The sequence below is a fragment of the Centroberyx gerrardi genome, chromosome 15 (genome assembly GCF_048128805.1).
Source record: "Centroberyx gerrardi isolate f3 chromosome 15, fCenGer3.hap1.cur.20231027, whole genome shotgun sequence".
NCBI lineage: Eukaryota > Metazoa > Chordata > Actinopteri > Beryciformes > Berycidae > Centroberyx > Centroberyx gerrardi.
Genome location: NC_136011.1, coordinates 26,037,772 through 26,065,710, shown reverse-complemented (window position 1 = coordinate 26,065,710; position 27,939 = coordinate 26,037,772). Strand labels below are relative to the sequence as shown.

The window sequence follows — 27,939 nt, the reverse complement described above, 5'->3', positions numbered from 1 at the left end:
ACAACTACTACTGCTGTACTTCTACTACTGCCACAATTACTTCTACTACTACTACAACTATTATCAGTACTACTACTACATACAACTACTACTGCTGTACTTCTGCTACTGCTACAATTACTACTACTTCTACTACCAATAGCCTACTACTTTCAATTTTAAAAAAAAAATTAAATTTCAGTGTGAAAATACAATATATGACAAATCCAAAATGAAGTGCAGTATTACCAATACTACTACCGCTACTACTCCAGACAGTTGCTTACAGGTAGCTCAAACATTTTCTCCAGCAAATGTCCCTTTTCTATTTTTTTTTTTTTTCCAATCCAGACCTACAGTCCCTCTAAAGACACTGAAAATCTCACTGCATGGTTTACAGCGTTTAGCATGGATTTAGTTCCTGTCTGTGAAGCGTGAAGTCTGTGCAATGGATGGATAGACTCAGTGTCTCGGGGATTACATAAAATCAAGTCCATCTGTTGGTTGTGTAGATTGAGTTTAGGGTGCACAATCCATAGAAAACAGGCCTGGATGTGAATGTAGGCCATTGGGAGTCTCACACATGCAGTACACTCATGCCATCACCGGGAGGAGCACATACACAAACAGTCCAGGATGTAAAAAATATATAAATATATATATAACCCGAGTTCCCGGATGTACTGTACTGCACCTCCCCCCTTTGCCTCCTCTCTCCTCCCCTCCGCCACCGCCTGCTTGTCAAACCGAGCCTCCTCCTCCGCTTACTGTCCCCTCCCAGCGGGTCTCCCTCCCTTTGCCACTGCAGTGAAAGCCTCGGTAAAGGAGAGAGAGAGAGAGAGAGAGAGTGAGTGAGAGAGTCTGAAGCTGGGTATAAATCTACGACGAGACCTCAAAGAGCACCAGAACCGTATTTTTGTATTCTTCACCGGAGCTCGCGGCCTACAGATCCCCATTTTTGTACCTCTTTTCCGTTCACATCGTCTGGATTTCATCATCCGACCTGCAAGATGGTAAGCAACGACTCCTATTTTCACCCTCCACCGACTGGTAAACACACTAGTGGGCAGGCCTGTGTTGTAACGTATCGAATAATGTGGCGTTTTGACAGGTTGTTTTTCGCTGTGAGAGGTTTGCTTTGAGTTAACAGTCGATAACACACCGCCCTGGCGAGGAGGAAACGCTTTTCTCACCCACTTTGGCTCCCTCTCTCTCTGTGCAATACCCTGAGGCTGACAGTAGCCTAAAGCCTATGGCCCAGATATCTTTCTTATCCCTTCTCGGCATAGCCTACACTCCTATTAACAGCGAGGCCTGGGCAAATTAGTTTTCGTGACAAAAAGACACGCTTAGGCCTAGATTGTACACCAATTGTGCCACATTTTAGACACCGGACAGGATAATGCGTGTGCTCAAGTTAAGTCTATGCACTCGAATACCTTCTGTATCAAAACCACAACGAAATCTACCTTGCTAATGTTTTCTAGGAAGCATGGCGCTCTGTTGATAGTTGCAACACTGTTTCGTCGGCAGATCATTCGTGTGCTCAGATGAACAGGCCGTGGCTACATTTGTATCCATTTACAGCAGCTCTGTAGGAAGCTGCCGTAGCAGGGCCGACGGGATTGGCTCGTGCTGTCCTAATTAATTGGTCAGTGGACCATATAGGAAGGTGAGTTGCCTAGTAACGTTAGGCATCCAAGTATTGACCAATAAGAGCAGACGTGACTGGACAGCAGCGTCCAGGCCGAGATCCATATTCAACTTCAGAGAATCAAAGCTGATGAACCGACATGTTGTCAGTAACCAGTGACAGGGGCGTAGCAAGGAATTGTGGGTCCTGTGTACAGGAGGGGACTCTGGGCCCCCTTCTCCAGACCCTACAATACCATTATTCCATCTATGTCAAACATCTATTTCTACTCATCCACAGCTCAGACACACCTCCACATACCCATTTATTGATTGATTATTGGACTCATCTCTAATTGAAATTACGGGTTTCGGCACTAACTACCCTGACAACGCTAATTCGGCTGTCATAATCATACTTTCACCAGTTGTCCCCTATTCAAAATCTGTTTAGGGAGGACAGTTTGGTTTTAGTATACACAGGAAGAACCTATCCAAAAATATTAGTCCTGCTTGTTCCAGTTTGTCTCAAATAACTCTGTCATATATCTGAGAAAGCTTTATTTGTTTGCGGTTTTGTCAATTCCAACCAACCCCTGTTTCCAAACCAGAGCAGTGTGAAATAAAAGTGTAAATTATTTATAAATATACACTATTAAGTCCAGGCGACTTCTGGTCAGTGATCATCATGGCCAGCAACCATCAATGTAAACAAAAATCAACTATATTTTCCCTTTATAATGGTACTATATAAATCCCTTAAAAGAGCCTATCCTCATAACCTACATCAGTTTGATACCACCTACTATGATGTGCATTATATTTACATCATTAAGATTTATCAGTCATCCTAAAAAGGTGGGTAAACACTATAATGCAAAATGTCAGTCACTCAGTCAATTCAATTAAACTTTATTGTCCCTGCGGGGAAATACCAGGTGCATAAAAACATATTAAATACACAGAAGTACATCAACGAAAGCAGAAGACATAAGATTTGTGAACATCATCATCCATCCATAGACCAGCATCAAATTAAACAGCACTAACAATGGACTCCTGACTCTGCTATAATAAATACATCAACCAGAGTCAAGCAAGGTAACGGCAGAGGAAATAAGAGTTCCTCACCCTGTTGGATTTGCCCTTCAGCGGTGTAAACCCTCTGCCAGAGGGAAGAAACTCGGTGCATGCGAGTCCTGCAGTCAGTATGCCAACTTCTGCCCCGTCTAAATGTATTCTGCTGGGCTCCTGGGGGAGGTTGGGGGCAGGGACACGCAGTTGCTTGAGCATGTAGCGGAATGATCTGATACTAAGGGGACCATATGCTGCCTAGCAATCAAGCGCCACCCACATACGGATCGAGCCGTAGCTAATGTAAAAGAGATAAAAGCCGCGGCGAACCACCAGCAGAAGTCATGATCAGCACTACATGATCCACACTGCACTTCCAGCCAGCCCACTCAATCTGGATTTATCCTCCTCACTGGCCATTACAGCGCTGCAGTCCCTGCTGCGCTGTGGCGTCTCTACCTTGGCTTGCACTGGAGCCAGGGGGGGAATTCATCACCAGCACCAGTCAAATGCTGCTCAGTTTTGTCAGTGATCAGTTTTGTCTGATCTACCACATCCTTTCTGGCAGGTAACCAACAATTATTTTGGGGTAATTCTGTAAAAAATCATATGTAATTTGTTATTTTTTCTGGAAATTGTCTGGTAAAATAGCAAAAGCAGCTGGTCGACATCAGCCTCTGTGTTCAGTGGATAAAATAGTTAAAGTCGCATTTTAATGGTGGCTTGCTTGTCTAATTCAAAAGTATTTCTGGTTGAAATGTGGATGTTGGGGCGGGACGTAATGCGAGGAGAGACTGTTCAAAAGTGACAAAAAGTTATAAAATGCTAGTTTGCGCATAATCTTGAGCTGTCACAAATGCTGGATTCTTCAAAATAAATAAATTCCAGCCACTGGGATGCAACCATCGTGTCTTAGGAAAATGATAACAGTGTTTTCAGGGGTGAAAACCCAAATTTGCACCATACCACCCTGTCACTTTAAAAGTTGTGAAGTTGCAGGTTTTATATGACGGGGAGCGGAGGGGGAGATGGTTTGAAAATCTGTGATGTTATTATTGGTACACGATGATGCAGTCACCAAAGATATTCTGTTTTCCAGTAAAAGTAATGGGATTTTGATATACAAATACAAGAGAATACACATTTTGTAAATGTTTAGCATGTATTGTTAAATAGGTGTACATTAATGAGAATGGAGAATTAGCTAACATGGTAAAAAAGTTGTTTTTCATTTGATTGTGTCTTTAATTTGATTCCCTTACTGGAGCAGACAAGTGGCAGTGATCTTATGCCGTTATCTCATCTACAGCTGCAACTTACTGCATGAATCCATATTGTGATGGAATATTTTTTTATGTAGGGATAAGTGTACTGATCGTGTTTTCACCTGCACTCTCCCTCTGCGGTGTTGTCAGTACAGAGTTTGTGTCCCTGCGCCAATGACAGCAAGACAACTTGATGTTTGGCTGTTGGGGAAAGACAAAGATTATAACGAGTTTTCATGTATGCAGGATTTGACAAATATAGCTCTATCACCTCTAGGTAAATGCATAAGGAGATTTAAGCATTGTTAGTTTGCATAGTATTACGAGGCCCTCAAAAGCCTTTGTAGGTAAGCCCAACTCGGGGATAGAAATGGCTGAGAGGATTAGCCTTGCCAGAGTTCCTTCGAGCTGCTGAGATTTTGGTAATTATTTTCATATTTGCACTTGACTCCTAAATCTGGTGCAGATCCTTGACACACACACACACACACACACACACACAAACACACCTCCCCAGGCTATGTTACCACACATAAATCGCAAGAGGTGACAGATAATGCCTTGAGAAACACAAAGGAGAGTAACTGGATGTCTGTGCAAAGAAATAACAGTTAAGTTGTAGCTATTCACTGTGAGTATTTCATACATGCCACACGGCTTCACGCGTGTGTAACAGAGTAGTAGCTTATTTGTGATAACATGCGTAGCCAGCTAATCACTGGCCTGTGTTTTCGCCCGCTGTAGTTGTTTGGTTGGAGAACAGAGGGGCGTTCTCTATTTAAAGAACAATCTGGAAGCACAGTGCAGCTCTGCAGTCTGCTGTGACTCTGTAGGTTTGAGGCTGTTCATCATAAAGCTTGGCTATATGACAAGCTTTATACTTGCATACTTACTGTGGAGGAGGGGAGTCGTTATGATCCTTGAACCAAGCAAAGCACGGAGAAAACGCACAACAAACCGACACAAACGCACACAACGCACTTTCTCTCTCATCAAAAATGATGCATCATGGTTGTTATCAACATATATTGTGTTGAAAAGTAACTCAAATGTCCCAAACTAGACACCTAGACACATACCCCCCCCCCCCACACACACACACACACACTTCAACCAAAAGGTTCATTTGAATTAATGTTTTTGTTTTGTTTTGGATTGATGCTTCATTCTAGGTATTCATGGGCCTAAACATATACATACTGTCTATACACACACACACACACATTGAGGCTTCCTGTAATAGAGACATATAATTGTGGATTAGCCTAATAAGTTAAGTGTCCACTTGATGATATTTGATCACAAGATCTTGCTGCCTCACGTCGGTCACTAGATGGGCGTTTTCTCTCATGCTGTCCAACAGTGAAAGACCGCTTCGGGATCCATAATTACATTTAGCTTTCTGAACACGATCTGCCCGTCTCGCTCTCTATAGATAGTATCAAAGGCAATATAATGAGCGGGTGCATGAAGCATTCTGTCTGAAGAGGTCCTTTAATGTGTTTCCAGTTCAAAGTTAGGCAAGATGGATTGTTTAGAGAGAAACAATTACAGCGGCTCGGCCCTGCAGGTATTTAATCTTGTGCAGACATGTAATCATAGGACAGCAGTATTGGCTGTTGGCACTCCAGGCTGTGTCTATTCAGCAGATCTGATATTAAAATCTCAGTTACTTTAATCGCCAAGTACAATAAACATACACAAATTTGTCTTGGTGGCATTGGTGCAGAGAGATATCGACAGTTAACACAGTTTGACAGTACATGCTGACATACATGGTACAGGAAGGACAGGATCTCACATACAGTGCAAGACAGTAGACCACACGTATCACTCTTACACACATACCAGGGTTGGACCGATGTGGGTTTTGAAGGCTGATACTGATATTTTTAGAATGAAGTCACCAATGGCCAATATTCTGTGCTAATATTTTTAAATTGTATACAAGAATACAAGAATTATATTCTTGTAACGGTTGAAAAGCCTCTGAAACAGCATTTAGACCATCATGGGACACTAAAACTCTCCACTGAAACCCAGAATGATGAAATTCTTTTAGTGTCAGCAGCTCTTCTTTAAGGCAGGGTGACCCAACACACCTATTCCATGGAAGGGAAACTCTTGGATACATTACTGCCTTTTTAAATGAAGAGTTAATTTACAAAAAAACATAATTGAACAATCAAATTAATGAATAAAATGTATTGCAGGTTTTACAGGCTGGCCATATTGGTTTTCTTATGTATGTTTTTGATGGACAAGTCTAGTGTCTTTTAGTGTAGAAGAAACAGGAAGTAAACAGACACCAACAACCATAATTTAGATATCATATTCTTATCCAAAAAATCTACACGGCTGGTAAAATAGTGGAAGTGGCCAGTGAATTGTACCAACCGCTGTGACCGCTGAACAAAAAAAATGCTAATATTCTGCAACGATTAGTGTCTCTAAATGGTCTCAATACTTGGACGCATTATTCCACATGCACAGAACCAGTAAGTGTTTATTTGCTTTCGTTTTATTTGGCTAACTTGAGTGTGAGCGTTGAATGCATCCTCATGTTCTGCCAAAGATGCCTCAGAAAAGGTCCTCCGAGTCCGCAACCCCTTGTACTAACTCCCCGGTCTTTCATGTTGTGACTGGGTTCTGCAGGTCTATAATTAGCCGGGTTTTTGGGTCGGCCGTAGCGATGTGGCTGAACCGGCGATGATGCCAGACTCTTCATCATGCAAAACGTGTGTTGTGTGCTGAAGCCTAATTGATTCTGAATGAAGCATGCATTATTGATGAGCCAACACGAGTCTCTCCCGCTCTCTCTGTCTCTCTCTCTCTGTCTCTTTGCCTATTCCTCTGTCTCTAGCTATGAAAGATGCTCTCTCACTCGCTCTCGCACTTTCACCTTCTCTCTCTCTCTCTCTTTCTCACTTTCTCTGCATCTCTTCCTGTTGTCATACTTCCCCTCTGAAACGCTCCATTAGCATCTGAAGGGGCCGCTCAAGAAGCGGAGCGGCTTGATGCATGAGATGGTTTTGCTCCAGAAGAGATGCCCAGAGTTATTCCTGACCCCACGCTAGCTACACCACTGACCTTAAGGCAGGTCTTAGCTAGTAACCCTGTAATCCTAAAGACCAAATCTGCTTTGCTGTAAGTCTCTTTACCTCCAGGACCCTACAGGTAGCGCTTAACAGCTAACGGACCTCCGGGTTGTAGTGGAGGGCAAGCCCGCCTAACGTTTGCCCACCATTTTGTTTTTGTTTATCCACCTTTTTAAGCTGAGCTAAATCGTTGTGATATAAATTCATCAATAAGGTATCAGAGCATCAATAGAGAAAACAAACAAACACCTGAATTTTTTAGGTTGTTTTCCTTATGCCTTATCATGATGACTGACTGGAGTTCACACTTTATGCAGCTTTTTATTTGACATTACATAACTGGCACTGGCCACTATGCAGCAGCCATCCCCAGGTCTTACAATAGGTGCAAAGCTCTGGTGACACTGACATATTTTGCCACATATATCCGTTTCCTCTGTATAACTAAAGATGGGACAGTATATCGAAATTCAATACATCGCAATACAAAAAAATGTGACAATATGCATCGCGGGGCAGAAAAACATTCTGCTGTAGTAATCACAGATGAGACGGCTTGACCATCACAATTTCACAAGCTCTCCATCGAAATTATATTATTTGCACTTTGTAATGACATTTTTAAATTGTTGTTTACATTCTAGCGAGCCAATGCCATTGCTAGAAAGGCTTGTGGCTCAGAAATAAGCGTAATTTATGTATTACATCATATCGTGGTTGTATCAAATCGTGAACCCCGTAACGCATATCATGAAATAAGCATATCGTCCCATCCTATGTATTATAGATCATATCCTTTTTATTAGATACTGTACCTTGCAGTGTCATGAGTGCATACATTTTTCGTAAGAATGGCTCCAATGGTAATGAAACCCCTAAAACTGCAGTGTTAGTGCCATGCAGCAGGCTGGCCTAGTGGGTTTAGAGACCTTTCTTAAACTGGAGTACACAGGTTCGAGACCCTGTGTCAGCAAGAATCACCCTGCTGAAGTGTCCTTGAGCAAGTTGAATTGAATCCCTACCAGCTCCAGCGTTTCTGAACCGGCTCTCTGTCCTCTCTGTGGAGGGAAGCAAGCAAAAAGAGACTTTTCCCTGCGGGGATCAATAGAGTATCACATTGTTATCATTATCCATTGAGCTACAGGCAACGGGACACCTAACCCTGGCTGTGTTAGTGCCATGCTCTGCCCATTGAGCTACACGGGGAATTGAATCCCTTAAACTGGCAGTGCTAGTGTTATTCTCTACTCGTCACGCCATAGAGCAAAAACCATGTATATGTCGAATTCGATATCAGGAAAGCAGAGGCAGCCGCTCGTGCCGAGATCAGAGCGAGTCAAATGCTAAGTCGCTCCCCGGGCTAATCCTGTGTCACCTCTTGCTCTTCACTGCTCTTAAAATACCACAACACCTCTGAGGTAAGGCTGCCGCTGTACGCTAGCCCAGCAGTAACCCAGAAGATGACATAACTTGCAGTAGCTCTTCCTAGTCAGCTCAGTAGATCACTGTATATATCTGTGTTTGTGCCACTGTGAGCAAGAGACAAGAGTATCACCTCTGATCCGTCTTACACTACTACTAATATCCTTAGAGTCGAAACCATAGTGGGGAAAGTTTACTTTGTTGTGTTTTTGCATTTAGCTCGTTTAGGGCTTGTAAACAAAAGTCACATGGACTCACAAGCAGCTTGTTTATTGGACAGAGTTTCGGTGACCTGTCGTCCCGCCAGGTTAGAGATTTCAGCAGCAGGGGAGGGGCGGAGTCAAAACAAATCCAACTCCAGTCCCAGTGATGCTTTTCCGTAATTTCCCTTCTCTGGTGTTCATACCAGTTCAGAACACGTGAAGAAATAGCTGAATATGAGCATCAGTCCAGACTGCAGTTTGCCCTCGGTTCCTTTTGTTATGCTAGACTTTCCAAACACGAGGAAGTGCTGGCTATCAGATGTCACCATCCGTCTCCTTTTACCCACAAAATCACGCATTTTGGGGTCGTCCCCTGTAGTTGGTTCAGGTTACATTCTCACTCCCAACAAACCGCACCACAGTTCGCTCAGAAGAGGACAGAGACTCATTTTCTCTGTGCGGTTATTTGGTGCCACTGGAGTTCGAATGCCGTTCTCACTTGACCAAATGATCCAAACTAAAGGAGTAAACACTGCAGAGTTTAAATAAACGGCTCCAAGCATGTTTGATGTGCCTTGGTTGCGCCTTTGAATCACTACTGATGGATACACTGCCCTCATCATTAGCTCAGACTGAAATGTCTAATATTTTTTTTTATTAAATCCATTTTTCATTGACTAGTAACTGCTGTCACCTGGTGTCCTGGCCCCTTGATCCAGTCCACCCTTGACCTGTATCTTGCAGTGCTGCAGTAGTTTACTGGATGTTTCCCCTGGGCTGCCAGTGTGCGTGTCCAGTCTGCTACGTAGCTCAGTTTTAGTTTATTGGCCTGAGCGTTCCTCGATGGAGCTGCAGGATAATTCTGGTCGAATGCTCGCCGGCCCTGGGCATCTCTCTCTCTCTCTCTGTCAGCTAGGATCCCCCCCCCACCCCCATCTCTCTGGAACAGGGAACTCCTTACTGGCTCCCATGTGAGCGCTCAGGCTCGCTCTGCCAGCAATCAGATTGAGGCCCGGTGGACACTGCAGTGTTGGATGGGATGCCAGGCTGGGGAGGTGGCTGCGGATGTGACTGCTGTACATGAGCCAATACTACATCTCCCCGCCCCTCCCACCCCTCCCACCCCTCCCACCCCCACACACCGCCATGCAGTGTCTCTGGATGGTGTGCTCCAGTGAAACAGCCCATGCGTTACAGCGATGCTGTGCGTGATGCATGATTTGAAAGAGGCTCTCCTTGTAAATAGGAAACAGCCTCAGGGGGTTTGAGAAAACATTGATTCTGAAATCTTCACAGAAAATGGTGCTGTTTCAAAATGTTTGGACTGTGTCAAAGTGCAGATATCAAAAACTCTGTTTGTCTTTGCGTGGTCCAAATAGTAACTTGACCTCAACCTTGGTCAGTATTTATATAGTAACCTATTAGACTTGTTCTGAAAGGTTTTACTGAGAGGATTTTTAACAACTGCAATTCTGATGTATTTTGGAAATTTCCCTCAACAAAAATACATGTAGGGGAATGGTGATTTGTGCTACAAATCATCAAGTGTAACCAAACTAGTAATTGTAAGCACACAATCTAGCAAACATAATAAAGATTAGCATTTTAATTGTAATTGGCCCAGTACAAATATAGCACATACAATACAATGATTTTCTGTTGTGACCTGTGAGATGAATTGTTGCCTCTGTAGCAAGGAGCTGTCGTACTTGACGGCCACGGTAGCATGCAGACTGTCTCAGGAATCCAGTTCCACAGTATTTAGACAAAGAGGATGTTCTACTTTGAAAAAGAGGAATCCTCATGTTGACAGATTTTTTTTTTTTGGACGAAAGCATTCGCACGCAGTCGTCAAGGTCTTAGTGCATGCCTCAGCTTAAGCTTTTTGTTTCAGTAACACTAGCACTGCAATGACCTAGCACATGCCCCCCAACAGATAAAGATAACCAGAAAGTACAAATTACAATGATTGTACATACTGATGCATGATACAACATTTTCAATACTGATACAGATAGTACTAAACTTTGTAGTAGTGGCTGATACTGGCTACCAATCTTTACTGAGCAGTATAGACTCTAGGGCTCTTTGGCATCAGTTTTACAGTCATTGGATAAAATGACTGAGATCTAAATCTGTTTTTCTCAATTGGAAGGATATAACATTCTAGTATGTCTGTCTGAAAAAGGCAGAAAACCAATTTGGTTTGCTTTGAGCTCTGGCATGTTACCCGTGGTTCTTTGTATCAGATCTTAGTATCATGGAGATTCTCCAATACCAATAGCCTGTTTTTACCGGCATCAATGTGTCTCTAAATGTACAAGTGCAAAACATAGCTGAATGCTCCATTGTCCTGTCTGAATCATTCCTGTTGTTGTGAAAACACGTGTGTGGTATGAAAATTAGAGGTTGCCACTGCTCACCACAAGTAGGTCCTATTGTTTGTTGGCTTTCCTAATGAGCGCGAGGGGTTGTGTGATCAACAAGGAAACCACTGTGAACTGTATATGAAATAGTCATATCAGTAGAGCGTAAATAGATTTTATACTAGTGCCAAAACCAATACCAAAGATACCTGTTGGTACTGTAATCAATTTCTAGGTATCAGAAGGTATCGAAGAGCTTCAAAATGTTATATTTTTACAATGAGAACTCAAATTTAATTCTTGTTTGAGGGCATTTTGTACTGAGAAAACGAATCCAGTGTTGCCTGATTTTTATCTAGAAAAGCAGTTGGCATGTATAAATGTTGCATAGGATATAATTCACCCTCTTGCATAATGAAATGCACTTTAATTCGGAGAAGAGAGCTATTGCAAAAAGTATTTTGTCATCGCAGTCAATTGTAAAGCTTCAAAATGTATGGAAGAGCTTCACAATGTTGGATTTATACAACAAGAACTTGTGTTTTCTTCTTGTTCAAGGGCATTTGTACTGAGAAAATCTATCTGTTGTTGCCTGATTCTCTTTGGAAAAAAAGGTTGACGTATAAATGTTACATAGAAAAATAATTCACCCTCTTGCATAATGCAGTGCACTTTCCCACAGCAAAGAGCAGTACTGCAGAAAGTATCGTTTGGGGTTGATATCGTATTCAGAGGTCTGGAACTGGTATAGGCAGGGAAAAATTTCCAACAGTGCCCAGCCCTAGTTTTTGGTTTCCATTCTGTTACCGAGAGGCGTTTTAATCACGCTCAGCTAATGAACAAAGCTCTCCCACCTTGCAGTTGAGAGCAGGGAAATGCCAGCTCTGCAGAAATTTGGCCCTCTGTTCCCTCGGAGGTTCGAGCTGGAAGCAAACCTGCATCCTCAACCTTGTGAAGCCTCAAACTCGGATCGTGCGCCAAAACAGAAAGCAGTTCGTTTCGGAGACACGGTAATAAGAAAAATGAATGAGGGAGCAAAAGATAAACAATACAATTAATAATTGATGAAAGAAAGGAGTAAGGAAGGAAGAACGAAAGAAAAGGTTCTTATTCATGAGCTGTTCTCTCATGTCTTTGGCCTCCGCCGCAGCTCCTTGTGCCCATAAGTTATTTTCCTCCAGTTGCAGGCTGAAATGTGACCTTTTTGTATTAGTTCAGCTGGAGAGGCTAATCAAATTCACATGAGTGAAGGCATGTTAAATAACCAATCATATGGCCTTGGCTGGTGGTTGTCAATTACTTTTGCTTTGGGCCCAAAGTTTCCAAGTGTCCATGAAGCCATGACCCAACACACTAGAATGAACATGTTTCCCTGGCTAAGGCTGCGTTCACACTGCAGGCCTTCATGCTCAGTTCCAAAGTGCCACTCATATCTGTTCTGTTGGATGACTGTCTGCATTTATTTTAGGGCGTAACCCATTTCCAATACCAATGCAAACTGACAGCGATGTTGAAAAGATAAGTGTGCACAGAGTAACAATAACTTTACATAGTGGATAATACTGAGTGCCAATCCATCATAGGGCCTAGCGTCTCCTGCACTAGTTTTACAGTCATTGGATAAAATTATCACATACTAATATGAACCGACAGTGATGTTGAAAAGATAAGTGTGAGCAGAGTAACAATATCAAAAGATGTGTCATCTGTTTTTGTACCTACATTTTTCCCATTTGTTTTGAACAAATTTTCGGTTGCATTATGTGCCTTCAAGTTTTGACTGAATTGAGGCGAAATACCAATCAAGTTGGCCAGTTGGCTTTCGTTCCATTATTGTGTCTGGTTGTCCTCCATGCTAACGCTCAGCTAAGCTACCTGGGCACCAAAATTATGACAAGTGTCTCAGGTGAATGATGTAAGATTTACTCATGGCAATGCCGGCAAATTGCGATTTGAGCGGTTCAAATACAAGTCGCATGTAGGTCGCATGCTTCAGGATCCAATTTTGTACCACCGTGGTCTAGATTGGAATTGAAAAATGCAACTACATGCAGTTTTTTGCTGTTAGAAAACATCAGATCTGTGTCACATTTGAGGGGGAAAAAATCAGAATTGGGGAAACTTTCAGCTGCAATGTGAACGTAGCCGTAGTTGTTCTTCATTCACAATCCTGTAAGAACGTCTCGTCACTCACTTCTTTGTAACATTTTAGTTTATAGCTGTAAACATGTTTTTTTTTTCAATTTGACAGATTTTATGTAATGTTCCTCTACTGAAACTTCATATATATTGCACATAATTTCTCAATTTTCTCGATTCTTGATGCTGTTCCCTTACTATTGAAATGTCTTGGGCTATAACAGTGGCTGACACCTCTCTCTGTCTCTCTCTTTCTTCAGGGAAATGAAGCAAGTTACCCCCTGGAGATGTGCTCACATTGTAAGTATTTTGAGTCTTTGTTCGCTGCCATTGTGCTCGGCTTTTCAAATGATTTAAGAAAATTTTGTTCATCATTCATTATTTTCTAAAACACAGAGGTCCCAGCCTGGATAAGTGTTATATTTTTGTTAAGCATGGAGTTACATTACCTGCTGTCCTTAAAAAGCACCATTGCCTGCTTTAATCTATTGCTCTCAATCATTCTGTAAGTGTAGGTGTGACATTTTTTGAATAGCGGAGCTCTTTCATTGTGTTCATGGTCGTGTTTGTGAGATGCCTGACTAGTAGACATCTTTGAGCTTTCGGAGCATTCAGAAGCAGGAGATCTTAAGGAATGACTCATATTTCTTATTTGTCCACCTCCCCACCCTTCAGTACCTGATGATAGATCAACAAAAAGCAGAGAATCACCTGATATCTCAGCCTCGTGTTGTAATAAAACTCCCGAGAGACGTGGATTTCTCACGTTCTGATGCAAGTGTCACGTTTTACACTGGAGGTTTGGATGAACCAGGCTAAAGGGGTCCGTTGTTATATTTTTTTTAATGAGCATTGAGACTACGAGGGTCCCTGTGTAGTGTCGGTGTGCCTCAGGGAGCATGCCGCTGTTTAGACTTCCCTCATCACCTTTCACCATCGTCATCACTGTTGAAGATTGAGTTTGATTTTAGGGCTGCACAGCTGGTTTGTCTATTATTGTTGCGATTTTAGTTTCCACAGTTGATCATAGAATCGGGTGTTATAGAAACAATCATTTCATTTCACCTAGAGCGCCAGCTATAGTTGAAAATAGTCAAGATGTTGATATTGGATGCAAAAAAAAAAAATGTTGCTCCTCAAAACATTGAGAGTAATTATCATGTTTAATGATTATGATCACAAGATGTAGCCAAATAATCTGGATTATCATTTTGGACAGTACTGCCTTGAACTGGGCTGTGTGAGTGGGTACTGCACTACCTTTTGCATTTTTTTTTTTCATTAATAAGAGTGGGAAAGCTAAGAGGAGACAGAGTAGTGGAGACAGGAGAGAAGGTTCTGGCGGGACTCGATCCTACGGCAGCAGCGGTACATGTGGGTTTGGATATTGGAGTCTGAACCACTGCACCATCACTGAGCACCACATTTATTTTTTATGAAGAGTTTCTACATTTTGCTGAAATATCATTTAGTTAGCCATTGAAATCAAGGAGCACAGGGCTTTCTGCGCTCTTTGGTTTCAATGAAGAATGCTAACAATGCTAACCAGCATTTTACTGAAGGACAAGTTTGATTTGAAGAGACTGTTTTTTTTTTTTTATTAAAGTGATCATCACGCATTAAAAAAGAAGACTGTTTGGCACACCCTTTAGCCAAGTATATTTGATTTGACTTGAATTTATGTCAGTGTCATGCATTCATGACAAAACTTGCATCCAACACTCACATAAGTATGAAACCATCTCAGGTGCATCACCGTTTTCCCAGGCTTTATAGATAAAGTGAACCACATAGAATCCACCTTTTCTGAAACACATGTTAAGTCTTTCCTGAGGATCTAATCAATACAAGTAGAAATAATTTTGCTATAAAGCACACTTCTCATTACATCATATAAAGTATTTATATGATGTAATGAGAAGTGTCTCCCAAATCACATGGCAGACAGGTTGAAGAAACTCCTGCCACCACCACAATGTGTCAGGTCGCCTTTCAAAATGTCAAGCTGTACTTTAACACTGACTGCAGCTGGAGATCATGGGACTCCAGGGCAAGAAGACACGCCTCTGCCTCTGTGACCTCTATATGGGAGGTAGACAAAATAAACCATGCACCCACAAATGCAGGCTTGCCTTGTTGGGTCAATAATGGATGGCCTAAGGTCAGCTGGGAGTAACTGTGCTACAATAGCAGCCTTAGTTTACATGTTTGGACTCTCTTTTCAGCCCACCTGTGTGTCTCAGTATTTTACCCTCAGTATGATTAACCCAAACCAGACACACCATGCCGTTTGAGAGTGACAGAGCCGTGGATAGAGTACGGCCTCTCCATACTTGGCTTGTCCTAGTGTAACATCATGGGGGATAGGACCTTGGCCTGCGAGGCCCTCCAGGCATCCCCCCCCCCTCCCTCTCCCCCACCCACCCACCCACCCACCCCTGGATTATGCCACCATGGTCAGGGGAAGTGGGTTGGGATGCATGACCCTGACCTGAACCCACCAAGGACCTCCGCATTCAGTCTGGGATATTTACAGCTTCTCTCGGTTTCTCTCTCCATTTGTCTTTCTCTCTCTCTCTCTCTCTGCCCCTCTCTGTTCACCTCTCTTTATCTGTCTCTCTCTCTCTCTCTCTGCCTCTCTCTGTTCACCTCTCTCTCTCTCTCTCTCTCTCTCTCTCTCTCATTCTCTCTGCCTCTCACTATTCCTGTCTCCGTCTCGCTCTTTGCGTATCGGTTACATTTTTAATTCAAAAGTGCTTTATTGGCAGGGAATAGTAATGAAAGTACTTCTAACCAGATTCAAACAAAAACCATGACAGTGTGACAAAAAACGATTGGTTCAATGATATCAAACTAATCAATCACTAAAGACCGATAGACCGATTTAGCGAAGGATTTTTTTTCTTTATTACTGTCCCTCCCTCCTATTTTTCCCTCTCAGAATAAATGTAATTGTAATGTATTTTTTTTCAATTGGAGAAAGGTTTTCAAAATGAGCACTATGCCAGCCTCTCTCTCCCTCTGTCTCTCTCACCCTCCACCGACAGAACAGCTGTTCAGCTCATCAAGTGCTTGGACAGGCAGCCATTGGCCGAGAAGAAATTAGCTCTGGTCTGCCGGTCAGATAGATTCACCCCGCTGCACTTCAGCCTTTGCCCCCCGAAATGAGACGTGAACCAGCAACCTATAAACCCACTCACCTGTGCCTGCCATCAGTCAGCTCTTGACTCCGTTTGTTGATGTACACAGGATTAGCATTACACAGACAGGATCAAGTGCAGTGCAGAATTTGAGTTTGTGCGTTCCTTCATGTCGCTAAGAACTGTCTTGTTAAGATGGATTGGGGAAATAAGGGCATCGCTCTGTGCTGGAGGATGGATTTTAGATAGGCCTGTATCCTCTTGTCAATGCAGCGTCTCACCGCTGCTGGCTTAGCCGAGCTTAGATCAGGCAAAATTTAATGGCCTACTTGTGGGAGCGTGCATAATTAGACCCACATAACCACACAGACACACACGTGCACACCTCCACACACACACACACACACACACACACACACCCGCATGTTCTGCACACTTGGTTAAAGTGCATGCACGCGCCCACTCGGCTCAACTGCTCTCTTCACCCCGCGCACACGGACACACACGGCCCCCTCGACGCATCACGCTCTCACAGAGAAACGCCGCAGAGTGCCTGAAACCATCGCAGGCCTGTCTGCAGCCGCCCAAAATAAACGGCGGGCGGCTCGCTGGAGTTCCTTGTTGCTAGGGGTTTCCCTGAGGGCGGGAGCCAGAGCCTCTGTTGGTGGGGGGCGGGGGGGGGGCGGGGTGTGGTGGGTTGGGGGTTTTCTGATGACGGCATGGCTATAAATATACGCCGACGGTGCTTCGTCCTCCGTTTGGTCCGCGCGGGCAAGCTGTACGTTAGCAGAATGCTTCTAGTGTCGGCCTGAGCAGCCACAGCAATCAGACTAATGCACCGAGTGCTGGAGCTCCTCTACTGCACACACACTCCGCTGTGCAGCCTCTTCTTACCAGTGGCCTAAATGAGATAAGACTGAGCGAGAGAGCGAGAGAGAAGTGGTGTCTGTGAGTGTGTGTGTGCGCGGCTCTTTTTTTAGCCCCAAAAATGACCTGATTTCCAGAGCTGCAGGTTCACCATGATGTGTTCTGTGCCTACCTGATGTTAACAGTGAAAAGGCCGAGCCGCCGTCATCCGGCTGCTCGTATCTGAGCTTCTTAAATGTCCCTTCATGGCTTTTTTTCTAGAAACACTTTCTGCACAAACCAGTATTGTTAGATGTTCAAAGTTATGCAAGGACATAATAGTTAGAATTATATCTACCCTCCTTAATTTATTTTCGGAGACCCCCAAAATCCACTGGCCTACCCAGTGTTAAACCTCGTGAAGACACCCTCACCGATTTGTAGCACCTCAATCTGAATTCAGAGTTTAGTTTGTTAGAACTTTGAAGCTAATTCACTGCATTTCCCCTTTTTAAATTTTTTATTCCGCAAAAGTTGACAGTTGCCTAAAATTTCATACGATTTAATTACATTTGTTCTCAAGTTGCGAGTTCTTAGGATGAAGAAAACTGCAATCCTATGGCACATTTCATTACCTGAGATGGTTAATTTAAAAAAACTGTGGAGAGTCATGTTGTGTGTACCTATGTTAAACATCTAGAACCATGAAAACAAATGTTGTTTACAAATGTTTATTTAGCTAGTTGACTGGCCATGTAATGAATCAATTATAGTCAATTATACAAATGCAACACACAATGCCATTCTCTGAATACCGGCTCATGAATTGAGAGTGAGATCTGCAGCATTTTTGTTATCTTCAATCTGTCTGTAGCCCGCTGTTGTCCTCCATTATGTTGCCTAGACTACACTCCACCCTCATTGGCTCAATAAAACTCCATTATGCTAATTGGCACGGTGTCATGTGTCAACCTCCCAGTGTAATTACTGAGCTGTGCATGCAACCTTGTCTTGTTTACCCACCCTCACACCTTTTACTTGTGTGTGTGTGTGTGTGTGGTGCCATATAGAGTAGAGACTGGGCTGTTATTATCACTAACCTGCCAACTGCGTTTCTCTCTTCCTGAATCCCCCCCCCCCCCCCCCCCCCACCCCCTCCCTCGGTACAGGTTGGCTGTGTTAATGCAGTCACATGTCTCCACTAATGTGCAGGATGAGCTGTTGAGGGCAGAGAATGCTTAGGAGGACAAATTCGTTAATGACGTTTTGGGAACATTGTGTTTTATAATAATTAACAAACAAAAACGGGGAGGAAAAAGCCAGTGGCACTTAGCCGATACAAAGTGTCTGGTCACATGGCTGGTAGCCACATAGCTGTGCTGCTGTCCGAGGGCCAGCTTGAGCTAGCTGATTTGCTAGCCGTGGCACTAAAGATGTTGCAGTGATTAAGCGGAATATTCAGTAATGGTAGCATGTGATTGGCTGCTGATGGGAGATGTCACTTTTCTCTTTTCTGCACCAGTAAAGATGAGTGGATGTCTGCTGAACGTAATTAACTTGAGGTTATTCCAGAGTATTTAAGACTGTTGACTGGCATTTCTGCTATTTTGACTGGTAGAGTTCATGTTATCATGGTTATCAAAACGGTTTCCTTTTTGATACTTGATGTGATATTTTTAGCTTTCTTGGTATGTGAAAACATTAGAATCAGTGGAGCAATTCTATGTGCTTCCAGGTAGAATCAGAGTCACTTTATTAACAGTTAAACACACAGGAATCTGTCTGTCTGACATTGGCCCAGTAACATATCCACAACTCACATTTCCAGGTGGCTTGTAATATCAGCAGTCTAAGAATTCAAGCATAGTAGATATTTGACCTGATATAAGGACAACAAGACCTCACGTACAGTACAAGGGGGCTGAGCGAGACAGGCTGTGCACAGTAGAGCAGAAGGAGAGCCATTTGGCCAGCCATGATGTTACATGATTGTTTTTTTTAATGCAAACTGATGCTAATTGTGTGTGTGACACACAAACGCTCATGTCATCTGCATATGCATGTGTTTCCATGCATACACCATATGAGCAATTGTTTGAATTTGCTCCCTTCCTTCCTTCCTTCCTTCCTGTGTGTGTGTGTGTGTGTGTGTGTGTGTGTGTGTGTGTGTGTGGGCTAGTTTGGGGGGCTAGCGGGTTCCAGTTGCCTAGTAACACAGTTGAGGGTGCATACAGCATTTATGAAAAAGAGAGGTGTGTATGTGTGTGTGTGTGTGTGTGTGTGTTGTGCTCTGCGGTGGAGTATATGAGATTATCATAATCATCTCACAGTTACATTGGGTCTCCCTCAGAGCCAGTCATTAGCATAGCAGTGTGAGGAGCCTCTACAACTGTGCAGCCCTCTCAGGGAAGGGTTGCTGTCAGATGCTACGATAGCAAAATTGGATTTGATATCGGGTCGTTTTCCCTGAACATAATTTTCCTGCAACATTATTTTTTCTTCCGTCAGTAATTGTATGCACAAGTGGGGGGGGAAAAACACCTTCTGCCTTTTCTCCCTGGCTCGTATGTCTTCACCCAGCTCTTTTCTATCATACAGGGTCACTACAGGACACTGCTATATTTGTTACATCTATTGCTTAGATGCTGTGACACTTCTTAGGGCGCACTCACACCTACGGTTTGTTTTCTTTGGTCCGAACCATAGTGGAAATAGTGGCATAGTGCTTTTATGTATTTGGTTTGTTTAGGTTTACGCTGCCAGTTACAAGCGAATCAGGGGTTGTAAACAAAAGTCACGTGGACTCACAAGTAGCTTGTTTATTGGACTTGGGAGTTTCTCTCTCTCTCTTTGCTCTTGGAGTTTTGGTAACCTGTCATCCCGCAAGGTTAGAGGTTGGCGGCGGGTGGAAGTCAAAACAAATCTGATTCCAGTCCGTGTGATTTTTTTTTTTTGTTGTAGTGTCTTGAATTTCACGTGGCTTTGCTCCACTGCTCTTTGAAACGCCTTCTTCCTCGGCTTCTCGCTGACTTCAATGCTTCAGTATTCTTCTTTCAGGAAGCTGGGAAATGTGCTCTTCAACTCATATATTGAGGAATCCTTTCACCTCATCTTGACTCAGAGTTGCTGCCCTCTGTTCATTTTGATATGCTTTCCAACCATGAGTAACTGCTGGTTATCAGATGTCAACATCTGTCTCCTAACACTCATAAAACCTTGTGTTTTAGGGTTGTTTCCTGTAGTTGGTCGGCTAATGAACCGCACCGCAGTTCTCTTGTTGGAGGACTGAGACTCACATTTTCAGGTGTCAAACGAACCAAACTAAAGGAGTAAACGTTCCAGAGTTCGAATAAACCGCTCCAAACATGCTTGGTGTGAACGCAGCCTTATTGGTTGCTTGTAATGTTGGTCACCAAGGAATTTAAGCTTATTTTACTGTTGCACTCACTTGAAAAAACTTTGTGTAGGAGCAACATAAGAAATGCATTCTAAATGGACTCAAATTGTTGTTTTGTTGAATCAAAGAATATCATTTTTGTGCATATAAGTTCAGTGGGCGTTTTCCATGGAGGCTGTATTCAGGAGCCATAAACCTCCGGCTATGATGCGATTCAGGAGTCTGTACCCTTTGACCTTTACAGTTTCCATCAAGTGCCGTACGTAACGAAGTTGGAGAAGTCACCGCTCTGCTTGAAATACTCTCATTCGTCCAAATCCAGAGCGCATTTTTACTTGGCTCTCTTGGTCGCACGTCTGTCTGTGATGCTGGCAGACGCAGCACTTGTTGGTTCGAGACTGGGAAGGGGACTCGGCCTGCGAGGAAGCTGTCGTCCTTGCTAGCATGAATAATACATGTACCTACTCACTTGGCAACTCTGCTTTTTTTCAGACAGCAGAGAGGGATCTGGGCACAGCGTTCAGATGTTCCCCGCTCAGCGACTGCACTGGAGTTTGTTATGTGTTGTAAATGTCAGAGCGATTTTGTTTTTTTTGTTTTTTTTCATCTGTGCTCAGCCTAATGCCGCTGGCCTGGCTGTGTGGCAATAAAAGGAACGTAAACGGTGACAGGAAACTGGTGTGAAAGGTTAACATTAACATCCGCCTTACAGAATCATGAGTAGGGATGGGACGATACGCTTATCTCACGATACGATTCGATACGCGATACGGGGTTCATGATTCGATACAACCATGATACAATGTAATAAATAAAAGTTCAATGACAACAAAGTCTGACTGTGCAGAATTATGTTTATTTCTGAGACAATTTAAAAATGGCATTACAAAAGTGCAAATAATATAATTTGGATGGAGAGCTTGTGAAGTTGTGATGGTCGAGCCGTCTCATTTGTGATTACTACAGCAGAATAAGATGGAGCTAATATTGCGATTCATGTTTCTGCCATACAAAACGTATTGTCACATTTTTGTATTGCGATATATTAAACCTGCAATAAGCGATTTCAGACCCTGTAAACAATCCTGAAACTAACGTGTGCTGCGTGGAGATTTCCGTGAAACGTAATGATATAAACAAACAGCCACACAGCTTCTTCTTCTTCTTCTTTCCTAAAGCTTGTTGTCAAATTCGGCCCGAGTAATGGCGAATCGATGAAGCGAGCGAGTAAACGTTTTCAACTAGTAACCTTGCTACCTGCCTCTTCACTTGTCATTGTGGGTCATGTGACCTTCAGCAGGAGAAAAATCTGGCAAAGCGAGACTGGTAACTGCCGATATTTCTTCGTAGGTACGTTTATTTTAGCCATTAGCTTTTATGCGTGGTTTGTCCTTAAGGGCTTCCGTCGCCCAGTAGCTTTGCTGTGTGTTTACAAAATGTGTTAAGGTTGCTGTCGCCCTCTAGTGGTCAGAAAAAATCGCTTAGTGTAGCTTTAAATTTCGATATATTGTCCCATCCCTAATCATGGGTGGTCCCTAACCCTAACCCTGTGTGTTAGCGCCCTTCTCTATCTGTCGAGCGACACAGGGAAACCAGTCCCTAACCTTGTCTGTGTTGCTGCCATGTTCAACCTATTGAGCCATACAGATTCTCAGCATGGTTCAAGTTCAAGCTGAGCTCTCCATTTCTAAAGTATCTGAATTATCCCATCATTTCTCATTCAGCAAGCTTGAAAACACATGGAGTGGCATCCTGTTTTGTTTTTTTTTTGTTTACAAGTGCCTTTTCATTACATAAAGTTATTGGCCAACAAAAAAGCGAGCTGCCTACTCTCCCTTATCCCCCGATCCCAGTTATTGTGTGGCGTTGGTTTCACCCCCACTGCAGCATGCGGGGTTTGTGGTGCAGTTGGATACGGTAACTTCCTCATGCTGGAAGGTTTTCAGTGTTTGAATATGAAGGGAATTCACGTCCCTGAATTGATTGGATTGGAAGTGAAATAAGCTCCAACCTTGCTGGCCGTATTGTTCGGTGTGTTTGGAGCAGTTCCACTTATTTCGTTAACATTTTTCACCATCTGTCATCTGCGCTTACTGTCCTACTTTGGGAAAATGTCTCTACTGTTTTTCTGGGAGATATTTTCAACACAACAAACTGCTTTATCACTGATTTTGCACCAGTTGCACCTTATGAATATCATTTGCACACCCTTACCTCATGCATAATTTATCCACCTTCCGTCCTCTTCCCTCTTACAACCACACCTTCTCAAAAGGAGGGAGAAGATAGTTTTGAATTAAGTATCACATGCCTTGGCACCCCCCCCAAAAAAAACACAAATGAAAAGTTACATCAATTTATATACCATTGATAGACTTTTATATCATTCAGTTGAAACATATAACCTAAAGCCTGCTTTCTTTCAGCAGGTTTTTCCCTTTAAAACAGAAATGCATTGACTTGTACCTTAATCAATCAAAATTGCAGTTTTATGTACGTAGCAGCACAAGGACCTACAGGAGAAGCCTGTCTTTACAGTTGTATGTTAAAACTCAACCCTGAATCACAAAAAAATTGATGATTTAAATGTATCAATTATAGATGGGACGATATATTGAAATTCAATATATCGCAATACAAAAAAGTGACAATACGTATTGTGGGGCAGAAAAATGAATCGCAATGTTAGTTACATTTTACACAATTTCACAAGCTGTCCATCCAAATTATATTATTTACGCTTGGTAATGACATTTTGAAATTGTTGTTTACATTCTAGCAATGCCATTGCTAGAAAGATTTTTGTCACGGAACTTTTATTTATTAGATTGTATCATGGTTGTATTGAATCGTGAACCCCATATCGCATATTGAATCGTATCGTGAGCTGCAGAGGGATTTAACTTGAGTGACATGTGTTTTTTGACTGCACTGATTTGAATGGGCGCCTACATGGCACTAAAGCATGTAAAAACCCAGTATGCCGACTGCCACTGCAGGACTGATGCTCCCTGTTCAGACCGAGCCGTTATGAGCCAGGCTGGTGTCATCTGGCTGTGAACAGGAAACAGGAGGCTGCTGATAAGGAAGTGTTTTGTGTTACAGGACAGCCGTGTGCTCGGCTCTGATAACTCACACCTAGTGGACTTGGTGCACAAGGCAGAAACCCTGTGGCATAGACAGTATTAGCCTTTGCATGTATGTGTGTGTTTGTGTGCTTTTGTACACATTCAACATGGGTCAGAGTCAAAGTTTTATGTGCAAAAAACTTGAAATCCTGGAAAAAAAAATAAAAAATGGCATATTTTTTAGTATTTTAGATTAGATAGCAGATCTTTTTAACAGCCAGTCAAAATTGACCAGTGGCTGGTATTAATGTTCCACAATGAAGATGAATAAGAACTTTATACCCACTGAGGAAACATTAAAATCTTGATCAAAACTTATAATCACTGCAGTCACATTGCCAATTTTTAGTATGTGATTTTTACATTGGAATACATTTTAAAAAATACTGACTGGCCTGTAGAGGAGGATTACATCAGGCTTGCTTTATTCACCCAGTACAATAAATGCACAGAAACGGTAGTGTAGAGGCGTATCCACAGCTTGTATAGTAACACATACAACACATGTACGATGTGCATACTGATGCACGTGGTCACATGGTTCAGGGACAACAGAGCCTCATATGCAGTTCAATGGGACAGTAGACTTCAGTAGATTATATAAAGCTCTTAACTCCTATATTCCTCAGTCATGACCAGCGCACAGGAATCTGCTACTGTGATGGTGTCTCTCTCTCTCTCGCTCTCTCTCTCTCTCTCGCTCTCCCCTCTCTCTCTCTCTTCTCTCTCCCCTACTCCTCCACCACACTCACACAACCATCCCTCTGTTTTCTGATTAGTCATCGGGCTAATGTAGCACAGCATGTCCGAACCTTGAAACCCAAAACACAACCCACACCTGTCTCTCTCTCTGTCTCTCTCTCCCTCGCTCTCTCTCTACCTCTCTCACTCCCTCGCTATCTCTCTCCCTTTCTCTCTCTATCACTCTCTCTCTCTCTCTCTTGCTGCCTTCACATCATATCGGAAGAATGGGAACTCGCTACATCTTGGAAGCGTTCATGTGTTTTGTCTTGCTGGAACGCCTAATGTTTATAATGTACACATATACATCCAAATGTATATAATGTACATATGTAGAGTTGATTGTATTGATGTGAATATAACTAATAATTTAGATTTTTATTACCTTGGACTGCCGACATTGGTGGATTCACTGTTGACACACTGGAAAATTCCCACATGTTCTACTTGTATTTACCACTAGGAGGTTTTTCATAGTTTTGCAGCACGCATTTACAGTAAATCCGACAGAACCTGAATGCAGCATCTCTCTCTCTCTCTCTCTCTCTCTCTCTCTCTCTCTCTCTCTCTCTCTCTCTCTCTCTCTCTCTCTCTCTCTCTCTCTCTCTCTCTCTCTCTCTCTCTCTCTCTCTCGTCATAGTTCAACTTACTTTCAATAGATTCTTTCTGCATCTTATCTTTTCCTGTCATTTCCATAAATCAGCCGCCACATGGAGATAAAGCTGAATAGAGCTGAACTGAATTCTTAGTCTTGTAAATCTGTCATCCCTTTCTGCCCCCCCCACCCCCCCCCCCCCCCCCCCCCCCCCCCCCCCCTCTATGTGTAAAGATTAATAGATAGCCTTCATCATTTAGGACCCCAGATTACAGCGCGGGCCCAGTAGTAGTTTGCGGTTGGCCCATGGGATCACGTGGCTGTGTGTGAATGAGCTTATATAGTAATTAACTGGCTGGTAATGTTATAGCTTCTGGATTACCCCTTGCCATTGTTCAGAAGACCAGCCATCTAGCTAGGGCGGTTAGTGATGGCAGGGCAACGAAAGACCCGAGTCTCTACCAGTAAAACAGTAGGCAACAAATGCTGTAAGTTTGCAGAAGTTATATCTATCTATCTGTGTGGACATGTTCTGTGTTTTTCATTCTCTTAAAGCCATTCTGATCTACAGGCTTCTGCTTAAATGCTTGAAATGTGTTTCCTAGACAAATATAAACAGTGAAGTTGATGCCTATGTATGAATTTCTTTCCAAAGCCTTTGCCTTTCCATCAAGGCAAGGATAGTTTTGATTTGTTTGACACTTTTTTTTGGTCGCTGCATAATTCCATTTGTGTTATTTCATAGTTTTGATGTCTTTACTATTATTCTAAAATGTGAAAAATAGTAAAAATAAAGAAGCATGTGTCCAACTTTTGACTGGTAGTGTACATGTCTGTTTTTCTCCTCCTCTCCCACGTTTTCTCCTCAGCTCCTCTGTGTCATGTAGGGTCACAGCGGTGTTATCAGGCCACTGTAGGCTCTGACCCTTGCACTCCTTGCTACTGGCTGCGTCAATAATGATGGCGATCTAGGAACCGAAGCTTATTCTACTGTTGCACTCACTGCTCAAGTCTCTCTGCATAAAGAGAGGAACAAAATGTACCGTGGTTACTGTGGGTCTGCAGCTTGGTGCGGTTAGCTCGGGCATGTGCAGGCCAGAAGTGGCGTCCTTGACCTACTTGCAATGGTGGATACTGTAATTTATGAGTACGGTTCACGCAGGTGCTAGTGAGGATATCTATATGCATGCATACTTTGCATAAATATCCACCAGCTTATCGGAATGTTTTGCCCGAAGGTGAGCTATACCAATTCACTGCAGCTTTTCTTGGCTTCCCTTTCCCCAAACGCCCCTTCTATGTTTCCTTGGTCTTATTTTTCTTCTTCTTTTCCTTGCACTTCGATCATTCTGGGTCTGCAGGAGTGTCGTCAGGGCGCCATGCCTCTGACCCTTGCACACCTTACTGTTTGTTTGCAATATGCGAGCGATTTAGGACTTTCGAGCGCGTTCTACTGCCGCGCTCGCCGAACGCTGCCGTGGATAAAGAACGCCGGCTAAACTCCGAAAATGTCAACGCCTCATCCATAACTTCCTCCTCTTCTCTCTCTCTCTCTGTCTCTCTGTCTCTCTGTCTCTCTTCCTCCAGTCGATGCTGATGAGATTAAGAGGCTAGGGAAGAGGTTTAAGAAACTCGACCTAGATAACTCGGGCTCCCTCAGCGTGGAGGAGTTCATGTCGCTGCCGGAGCTGCAACAGAACCCGCTGGTGCAGAGGGTCATCGACATATTCGACACGGACGGGAACGGAGAGGTGGACTTCAAAGGTGGGCAAAACCCTCCGCTGGTATGGGGCAACCGCTTTATTTTACAGCCGTATTCCAGTCTACTAACTCACTGGAAAAGTATTGTAAGTACACCCTAACACTGTGTTAGTACGGTACTGTAGGTCTAAACATTGATCACAACTTTATCATACTTACACAGTGTAATCGTGCACTGAAAATGCTTTTACTTTGGTTAATTCACTGGTTGATGCGCTCGAAAAAGGGTCTTTCTAATGTGTGATCAGCATTTCATTTTTACCCATAATTCTGAGTTTAAATAGGTTTTGAATTAATATGCAGAATACTACGAATCACCGAAACTAAGTTCAATGTACAGGATTTTGTCTCGATGACGTTGGTGCAGAAACAGATGGATGAAACAAGGATGAAAATGAATGATGTAGTTCGTATGTTCTTTTGATAGCAGATAGCAAACTCTGGTGGATGTTTGATCCGGTGTGTTTTCTCTGATGTTTTTGCTGTAGCTTCCTATTGTTCATTTCTAGCTATTAATATTCTCTCTATTCATACATTGAGCAACCATTGTTATAGCCTTAGGGAATTTATTAGGGCTGCCCCCGACCAAAGATTTTCCTAGTCGACTAGTAGTCGTTAGTTCAAGCCATTAGTTGACTAGTCGTCGTACGTTTATGATATTAATTTAATTATCTAATTTTTTTTTTTTTTTTGAAAAAACACACCCAAGTCGCGGCTTCTAGCGGTCAGAAACACCGGTGAAATACACTCTGGTTCACGGGAAAAAACACACAATAGGCGTAGGCTATCAGTCGCTTGCTTTGAGCCCCGCTGCTGCACAGAGCGCTGTCCGCTTGTTTATTCAAAGTTTATTAATATTGAACGTGTCGCGTGCCCAAATTGCACCAAATCCGACACTGCACGTCCCTGGGTCCCCAGCAACACACCCGCCAAGTGCAACCCTGGTCTAATAACTTTTTAACGTCAAGGCGCAGCTCCCAAATGGAGTTTGAGGGTTTTTATTTATTTATTTATTTATTTTTTTTCTGCGACTAACTGACCAATGAAAACTTGGTCGACTAAGACTCTTCTCATCGACGTAACTTTTGGTCGACTATTAGCGGGCAGCCCTAGAATTTATATATGTTAAGATTTGTTTATAGTATAGATTTAA

The 27,939-nt window shown here is 42.9% G+C and overlaps 1 protein-coding gene across 1 annotated transcript in view; it reads left to right on the top strand.

Annotated features, from left to right (window-relative positions):
• The first annotated feature begins 792 nt into the window (after positions 1-792).
• ppp3r1a (protein phosphatase 3, regulatory subunit B, alpha a) overlaps positions 793-27,939 on the top strand; it is a 36,654-nt gene continuing 9,507 nt past the window's right edge. Inside the window, exons 1-3 of the mRNA XM_071911888.2 lie at positions 793-992; positions 13,439-13,478; positions 26,613-26,789. Coding sequence (XP_071767989.1) covers positions 990-992; positions 13,439-13,478; positions 26,613-26,789 — 220 coding nt within the window. The 5' untranslated portion in view covers positions 793-989. The remainder of the gene's footprint in view (positions 993-13,438; positions 13,479-26,612; positions 26,790-27,939) is intronic.